The sequence below is a fragment of the Corapipo altera genome, unplaced genomic scaffold (genome assembly GCF_003945725.1).
Source record: "Corapipo altera isolate COAL_440 unplaced genomic scaffold, ASM394572v1 44, whole genome shotgun sequence".
In the NCBI taxonomy this organism is placed as follows: Eukaryota; Metazoa; Chordata; class Aves; order Passeriformes; family Pipridae; genus Corapipo; species Corapipo altera.
In genome coordinates, this window is record NW_020884880.1 from 245,079 (window position 1) to 254,315 (window position 9,237).

The window sequence follows — 9,237 nt, forward strand, 5'->3', positions numbered from 1 at the left end:
CCTTGTCAGCTGTCAGAATTTTGGACTGCAGCAAAACTGATGTTGGCTACTTGACTCGGATGAACCTTTATGAATTTTGGTCACTACATCAGAAATGCTTTCTGTAGCGTTCTGTCTGTTTCCCAGCTTTACGTGCAACAGGACAATGTGCAATTATCAGAATCTGAAAGTATAATGCTGTCTATGCAGAAAGAGAACTAGCTCCTGAAATGAAACTAGAAGCAATATCCAAAGGATTCTAAATTTAAGTAGTAAGTACGAGTTGCTTCTTTAGGCGAGACCAGCCTGCTTTGAATTTATAGCCCAGAAACTAGAGACTTGAATTTTATAGTATTCTTAGCAAGGGTAGGGTATAAAAAAATATCTTCAAGCAAGATTTCTGCTCTGAGGATTACTTCTGTTATATGTCTTTCTGTATGTGCTTTCATGAGCATGCTACAGCATTGGTAACTACTGCTGTGATCTGAAAGACTAATCTGGCAAGAATTTTTTTGTAGTGGGTTTAGGCCCTTGTACATTAGATGGCATACTGAGGCAAACCCTACTTGTTAGGGTTTAAAGTGGAGGAGATAGAAACATTCATTTACATGTAACTGAAGTCTGCCAGCTTAGAAGTTAATTGTTAAAAGGGAAAATTGATGTACAAACTGACATGGAACAACTTTTGGATGTTTAAAAGTATTTTATATAGTGACACAATCAGAGCAAGAATCTTATAGGAACAAAAGCCCCTATACCAGAGCATGCGGCTAGAAGAGTTCTCTGCTATATTTTGTCGCATCCCTGCTTCCAAGGAGTTCCAACAGGTAGTCTCACACTCAGTGCATGGTGTCACAAATTCATCTTGAAAACAGCTGACAAAATAAGCAACAAAAACTTACTGATGCTCTAACAGACCAGTGTAAAATGACCATTCCAAAGCCCTTTCAGTTTGTCATACATGTTACTGTTTAAGACAGAAAAGGTAAGCTGCACTCCAGAAACTGGTTTTAGTGCATTATGGGAAAAAAGTAAACACATCACGTAAAATCTTACCATTTGCACGATCTGAGTTATACATAGTGAATTGCAAGTTTATAAAAATAAAAGCATCTTTAATAATCACAGGTTGGAAGTTATAGACAACAGTACGTGAGTAGTTCATATTCATTATCAAGACTAAAAAAATGTGTGTAAAGCGGTACTTCATAAAATATGCAATTTCCAATCCTGAGATACACAATCATTGGAAGAGTTGGCAAAGCAAAACACAAACTGGAATGTTAAATCATGATCATCCATGGCTTGCTTCCTTTTGATTTAGATGCTCATAACACACTGTATGAACTAAAAAGAGGAAAACCACGTATTAGATGTAAGGCAGAGATGAAGTTTTCACTTTTTCTCCTACAATACTCATTGTCACTACACTTTTCTGTAAAGAAATTCTGTAAAGAACAACAAAACTTTAAAACTAAGTACAAAAATCAGTAAATAGTTAATTAAAACAAAGTATCTCCTTAATGATGACAAAAATAAAACCCAACAAATGCCTCCCTCCCCCACCAAAAAAAAAACAACCCAACAAAACAACCCCACCCTAAAAAACAGGAAGGTTTGAATCTAGTTTTCTCCTTTTCCTGCACAAAGGTGGCCAGGAGGCCAATAACCACAAGCCTGAGTGTGATTTGTGTCTGTCCCCACCAGACCTCTGCCAACCCTACCAAGCCTTAAAATAAAAAAATGAAAAAAAAAAGTCACAGAAAGCGATGCTGTCAAGCAATGTAGCTTCTTGGATCTTCTTGAACCAGGGTGGTAAGAAGTCCCAACAAAAGAGCACAACAACATTTTACAAAAATCTATAAAATACACGAAAACTTTTTAGGACAATACTCAACAAGCCCCAGAACTTTTGGGCTCTAAGTGTCTCTTCTCTACACTAAGTAGAAAAATGTAGAGAAGATAGGCACAACTTCAAATCATTACCGATTGTCTTCTGGTTTATGTTTTTCCTTGGTTTTACCCTGGAATTTTAATGTATTCATTAAAATTCACTTACATCATCATACTGGAAATTCACAAAGCCCTGCTGGGTTGTGTCCCTTCTTCTAAAGCATTCTGCAAAAATGCATTAAGAAAACAGAAACCAGGTAAGAAAAATTACAGTTAATAAACTTTTTAAAAACGTATAGTAGTTTTCTAAAATTCCCCAAGTCACATGAATGAGAACCGATAAAGAATACTGCAATTCATTCCAAGACTTAATTTCCCGTTCTAAATTTTTGTATTTATCATATACAAGCCTTTACATTCTGTTAATAAACACAGTTTCCAAATTTTGATAACATAACTCTTCTAGCCTCTGGAGTAAACCCTGCATTAGTTTTAAGTCCATTTTTCCATTGGAATTCCTTATCTATAGTAAGAACTGTACCAGTTCTGCCTGTAGACTATTGAAAGAAACCTAATTTGAAGTACACAAAAGTTGAACTTAAGATAAGTGAGCAGTCAGATTTTATTAAATAAAAGTATATTATGGAAATGACAGTAATAAGGCTATAATCCAGCATACCAGTGAGAGCTCGGAGTTTCACACAGCAGGCAATGTAATCATCAAATGCAATCTTTCCGTGAGTGCTGTATCGCTTTGTGATTGCAGACACAGCCTGTGGGCTCAGTCTAAATCCTATTTGAAAATAAAAAGTCCTATTTTGAAAACACAGGTAAATTAAAAAAGTCCAACGCATTTTTCATTGTAAATATCATGTCAGTTACTGCAGGGTGACAACTCATGGTTAATGGTGTACGTAGTGTCAGAAGCAAGAACATTTCACAAGTTACCCATATTCATCAAGGCTTTCTCCAGTTCTTGACGATCCACTGTGCCACTTCCATCACTGTCAAAAGTTACAAAGTGTTGTTTCCAGCCATTGACCACAGCCCAGAGTTCTTTAAACTCATTAAATCCCAGCGTGCCAGACATATCTCTCTGATTTCAAAGCTAAGAAAACCACTTCTTAACAAAAACAAACAAACAAAGCAAGCCATCTCTCTGTAGTTATAAACTCTTACTTGAAGGTCAATATTAATATCATTTTACTATTATTCATTTCTTCTGGTAGGAAACTACCTAAAGCATCCCCCAGCAGAGATGGACATAATACTTTTGCCCAAATCCAAAGGTCAGAGAACCTCCTCTCCCCACTTAAACCTGCTAAAACTATTTGCTCTTTCTGAATTTAACTTAGTTCACACACTTCTCTTTAACCTGCTGCTATATAACTGTAACCAATAGAATATATATCTGAAATAAAAACAGATGCCAAAGAAAAAATTAAGTTATAATAATAATATCAGTTCTCTCATATTCTAGGCAGTTTGTTCAAGGTGAGCTAAGAGTCCTTCCAGTTTTATTTCTGCTTTTTTCTTTTTAAGAAAGATTCCTTTATTCTTTTTTCTTTTGAAGCAGCAAAACATTCTAACATGACAATTTAAGCTTTGGCTAAAATGACTCCAAGGTGTACCTTACACAGTATACCTATGTCTTCCATAGGTCCTACCACCAAATGCCATATACCACTCCATTAAATATTCAAACCTGATTCATTCAAAGAACACGATTTAGGGGGACTAAGATTGCTTATTCAGGCTGTGTAGTACAAATGTTTAAAACTAATTTGGAAGGATTGGAAAGCTGTCCTATTTGAAAAGCACAATAAGGGATTTGCACAAACCTCTATTCTGTGCCACCAGACCTGACTCTTCATACATTAATGCAGAAAGAGTTCCCCAGGCTTAGAGGAATACCACTTGTAAGAAGATCAGTCACCGAGACTCTTTTATTATTATTTCTCCATCCTTTAAAATCAGTAAGAATGGAAGTAGCTCCCCAATCATAATGATCACAATACTTATCAAGTAAAGGCAAGCATTTCCCAAATTTCTGGCACCCTCTCATCTTTGCTTATATAATGCAAAAATGTTTACATTTCATAGTAAAGGATACGTCCAGCATTGAGATCATAAGTCTGCAAGTCTCTAAGTTGAAAGCTGTTAAAATTAGAAAAACAAAAAAAAAATTATGTTAAAAGCATACTTTTCAGTTTTGTCCAAATGTAAAATTTTAAATTTATTATCTATTTAAATTATATACTGAAAGTATATTTGATGTATAAAGTATTATATAACTGGTTCCCCTGTATACAGCCATACTATATTTTGATCCAAGTAAAAGCCATTACTTGTCAGAAAAACTGATAGTAGACAACCTGGAGGCAATTCAAGTTATATTTAAAATTATTTTATTTATACATCAACGCATAACAGTTTTGTGCTTCAGTCAAAGTGGTCATTTATATTCCACCATAGACACGGCTTGAGCAAGCCAGTTGTAATCACAGAAGCTTGATTTTGTAAACGGAACAGGAGGTATCCTGACAGAGGAGTCCTGCCACAGATTTTGGTCAATATCAAAGCTCCATTTCAACCAAAGCAAAACACCTTTTTAAGAACTGTCTGTCCATTACAAAACAAACACTTCTCCGACTCCACAGCCCAGCAGTGGTAAATTAAAGACGCTGACAAGGGGAGTATTATGTGCACAGAACTGCGTAGAAAGAATTTACGTTGCCAAGTTGTCCACATGAAAGGAAAACCCATTTACCATGCACATCTTTGGACAAGGCACAACTACAAGCATTTTCTAGTAAATGGTAGAAGAATTATTATGCCTTAGATCTGCTTGTTTATTTAAATCATTAACTTACGTTTATAGGCTCCTGCAATCCCTGACTGTGTGAGACATCTCTGTAGCTCATCAGCATCTATTTGTCCATCCTTTGGATAATAGAAGAGGTATCAGCTATTGTTTTAATTCCCGTTCCCTGTCTGGTTATTCCCAGAACCCACTCCCTTTCCAGTAGCATTAAATTAGTTACCCTTTCAAAAAGGAATCCAGATACATAACCTATTCTCAAGACAGCTTTAAGAGTGACAAATCTAAACTAAAAAATCTGGGGGTGTTTTGGAAATAGTCAGTTGCTATCAGAACAAACAAAAGCAGAAGGCAAAGAACTTCAAAAGAAAAACAAAACAAACCCAGAAAAGATACCTATCTGCATGGTTTGGAAAAAGGTGCACTTTCAACACATCCTGCTCAAGGTCAAATAGAGAAAACAACTGCCAATTCACAGAAAGCAATGATCTGCCAAAAGTGGAGCTGGAATTCTAGGTTTTATTCCTCCACACCCAACATGAAGTTGGGTTCACAGAGAGTTTAATTTAACCTCATCCAGGAATGGAACATTATATCTGTAGATATAGAAATGCCCCTTCTCTAAAGCATAATATTGAAAAGAGAATTGCTTTGTATTTGAAACAAATTTATTTGCTTCAGCATTTTCCTGATGCTTTTAAATCTGCTAAGTTTTTTTTTTTATTTTATTTTTATTCTTTTATAAGAACAGAGATATGCTACTAAATGGCATGGTGAGAACAGCACAGCCAGATAGCTTTCAAAAATGAAGTATCATTATTTATAAGACAAGTAGTAGTTACTATGTTAAACAATATTTGACAACGTCTGAAAAAAGAGCAACAGTGTTTTGATTCTATGTAAAGTAAATGGAACCTAAACCCAAAATTGCTTCCAATCTATTCCATAGTCTAACAATACAGATGTATTTAACACTTTATGTTCACAGGGAAAAAAAAAAAAGATATATAGCCAGGAATATTAAGTAGCAAATCTCTTCAAAGCCTTTATAGCTTCTGAAGCAAAGGTAGGATCTGCATAACTTTAAAACAGAGGAAGACAGACAAGCATGATCTGTAATCAAGATTAACATTACCAAAAAGATCCTTGGCTTTTTTTTAAGTAGAACATAAGCAATTAAACTAGACAAGGCACATGGGCTTTGCAAACAGACTAAAAAAAAATTAAATTATTACTTCCTACAAAGACAGACTCGATTACACTGAATAAAGATTTGAAACAATACTTTTGACTTTCTTCTGTAAACAAAGTAAACTAATAAATCAAAGACAAGATCTCTGTTGTAAACTACATCAAAGAAAGCTCAGAGATACCATTATATATTATATAGGCATAAAAACCAACACAGTGAGCAGCAAACCATAATAAAAACCTACTAATTCTACAGTAAGTACATATGGGAAACTGAGATGTGACTTTTTACAGAGTTGCACAGATGGCAGCTGATAATTTATCTGTTCTATTTCACTGTCTCCTTACAGGGTTTTTACTTCTGCACTGCCACTGGTCTCTAAAACTGACACCTCCAATTCCAAGGATAACATTTCAAAAGCTACCCAGTTTATTTCAGTAAGGAATGATTTCTACAAATATAAAGTATTTCAGAGGACTAACTTCAGTATTCTAAAGTGCTAACTTGATCATACCCATCAACCCACTGGTTCCCTAGCTTTCAGTAACCAGGCTTCACTTGAGAAGATTGGGAATGGTCTACGTTTTGCTGATGTCCAGTTCCTGTCACCGCTTCTCCACAGCTCCACATCCTGTTTGCTGCTGCCTCCCTTTCTCTTTACACTAGGAGCTTATTCATTCTTCCAGTGTCAGTCACTGGCTCCACTGCTGACTCCTGGCACACATCCAGGTGGCACCTGCATGCAGAGGCATCTCAGCTGGCAGGCAATTTGTCAGCACAATCAGGAGAACTGAGCTTGGGCTCCACCCTCCCAGAGAGGCCTCACTACACACAGGCCATTCCAGTGTTCTCCTTTACTACAAAAACACGCAGTCTAAATATTTTCATAAGCAGTTATAAAGAAGTAAGATATAGTCTGTGAGATACGTTATTAACTCAAAAGAGTTAACACAGAGAACAAAACTAGCCCAAATTACAGTGGGAATTTGAACATCAGTTAAAATTGCTGAATTCAAACTGTCATGTTGTGGTTATGTCTACCTGTGGATAACAGACCCAGGAGCAGAATTTTAGATCCGCACACATCCTACAAGTGTGCAATAAACAGTTATACATATGGCCAACAAAGACAGAACTTCAATAAACCTGACTCAATTGCTCCTAGACTTTGTAATATAGTTCAAGCAACATTTATCTTACTTATCTAGTAAGGTACATAACCATACAAAACCAATATATATGCCACAAAATTACAGGAAAGAAATTAAAAATGCATTGCAGAATGACAGGGAAGAAAAAACAAAGAAAGTTGTGAATGCTTTCCTCTAAAAGCATAATCACTCTATGCTACCAGTAAACCCAGATATTGGAACAACTCAGGACTGCTTTTCCATTTGCAAGTCTATTAAGATCACGTAATGACCTCTTTCCTATTAGCATTTCCTGCTCTTAGCCAGGCCATCTCCACAGCCCATGCTTTCCATTGTTTCTGGATCTTTGTCCTGAATCAGAGAGCATTCACCAGCCCAGAGCTGAGCCAAGATTCAGTTACATTTCATACATCTATATAGACCCTGTATATACCTATATAGGAAATACTGTCATACAAGCATATGTTCATGTATATATTCATGTATGTACACACACAATATAAAAACTAACAGCATTATTCAAGCTGCAGAGTTCCTGTGTGTATACAGCTATATTGTAGAGTGACACACCTACATATAGCAAATGGGCTAAGTAAAACAATTCTGGTTTTGTTTTGTTTTTTTTTTTTTAATTTGAAATAGTAGTTTTTCTCAGTGCAAATATTGGGCATTCCTCTTTCCAAAGGCTAATGTAGAAAATATTCCCCAGAAAAAAAAATCAAGAAGAAAATAACATTTTAGAAGTTTACCTGCCCTCCTACTGCAGCAAAATAACCATACAAAGGATCCTGAGCTTGTCCAGGGAATGCTGGTCCTCCTGGAGCTCCTCCATACTATAGTAATCAAGAAGAAAAGTAATTTTAAATCAGGGATTCAGTTAAGAATCTGTACTGATCAACTTACGGTTTTATATACACACCATGCTAAAAAAAAATCAAAAAAGAAATTCCTTATGAAAAAAATCACAAACTTCAGTTTTAGTATTGATATACTAATTTGTTGTAATGTAACCAGATCAGTGTAAAATATTGCACCGGAGCAATCCACTGATCTAAATACAGTCTACTGAATCTCATCAAAGTTTCTCTCCACTTCAGAAAAGCTGAGCAAGACAGATCTCTAGGGAAAATACTTGGAAGAATATGCATTAAGTGTGAAAACCTTTAAGTAAAATTGACCGTTAACTGAAAATCACGGAATGACATCCCCGGCACTGACTTTCGTCCCTCGGCAGCAGGTGCCGGGCGTGTCCCTCCTCTTCTCCCTTCCCGTTCCCCAGGGCACAGCCCCGAGCTGGCTCCTGCAGCACCTCCCGGTGGGAGCGGCGGCCGGAGGCCGGGCAGACCGCGCCTCACACGGCTCTCACCCCTTCCCCTTGGGCTGCACAGCCACATCCACATCCCCCCATGGGCCGGACAGCCACACCCCCCTTGAGCCGGAGAGCCACATCCCCCCTCAGGCCGGACAGGGACATCCCCCTTGGGCCGGACAGTCACATCCCCCCCTCAGGCCGGACAGGCACATCGCCCTTGGGCCGGACAGTCCCCGCTCACCCCGCCCTGGTAGAAGCCGCCGCCGGGCGCGGGCTGCCCGGGGAACGCCATCTTCGCCTGGCACCGGCACCGGCCCTGCCCCGGCCACGGCTGCGGCCGCGCCCGGCCGCAACCACCCGTCCAGACAGGGGGGCACAGCGGCGGGCCGCGGGCTCCGGGAAGGGTTGGAGCTGGAAGCTGCCGCTCCTGCGGGAAAAACGGCGGCCTTCTGTCACCGGGGAGGTGCCATCGGGAGCCGAGGGACCACGCCGTCCAACCTTCTCTCCTCTAACCTTCCCCCCTCCATGGTGGTGGTACAGGCCGCCCGCCCCGAGGCATTTCCTGCCCGCAGTGCCTGCGGGGCGCGGCGCTGCCTCGGGCCCGCCCGTACGGGGGGGAGGAGTGGCCCCTTCCCGGCGTCCGCCGGCGGCGTGGGATGTGGGTCTCTGGGGACGGGCGGGTCCATCGGGGCGGGATGCAGGCGGGGAGTGTTGAGGGCGCCGCAACTGCCGGTGAAAGGTAGCGGGTTCAGGCCGCCTGCGGTTCCCGGCCATCAGGGGACGGACACCCGTGGGAGGCCACGCCCGTGGACACCACTGCTCCGCTGAGGAGGAGGCTGCGGCGCGGAGCCAGCGGCCGCGGGCAGCGGAGGTGAGGCCGGTCCCTGGC

General features: G+C 39.9%; 1 protein-coding gene across 1 annotated transcript; it reads right to left on the reverse strand.

The window, feature by feature from the left end:
- Positions 1 to 662: 662 nt before the first annotated feature.
- SRI (sorcin) lies at positions 663 to 8,713 on the reverse strand. The gene is made up of 8 exons (XM_027639452.1): positions 8,590 to 8,713; positions 7,786 to 7,869; positions 4,746 to 4,815; positions 3,986 to 4,029; positions 2,821 to 2,968; positions 2,552 to 2,665; positions 2,039 to 2,097; positions 663 to 1,326 (listed from the first exon to the last, which is right to left on the reverse strand). Exons 1-8 carry the CDS (start codon positions 8,638 to 8,640, stop codon positions 1,300 to 1,302), a joined length of 597 nt encoding a protein of 198 aa, XP_027495253.1. The 5' UTR covers positions 8,641 to 8,713; the 3' UTR covers positions 663 to 1,299.
- Positions 8,714 to 9,237: the final 524 nt, after the last annotated feature.

Coding starts and splice junctions, on each gene's coding strand:
- SRI (XM_027639452.1), bottom strand. CDS start 8,640: ATGGCGTTCCCCGGGCAGCCCGCGCCCGGCGGCGGCTTCTACCAGGGC. Junction 7,870..8,589: donor GCGGCTTCTACCAGGGCGGG/GTGAGCGGGGAC, acceptor TGATTACTATAG/TATGGAGGAGCTCCAGGAGG. Junction 2,666..2,820: donor GAAAGCCTTGATGAATATGG/GTAACTTGTGAA, acceptor ATTTTCAAATAG/GATTTAGACTGAGCCCACAG.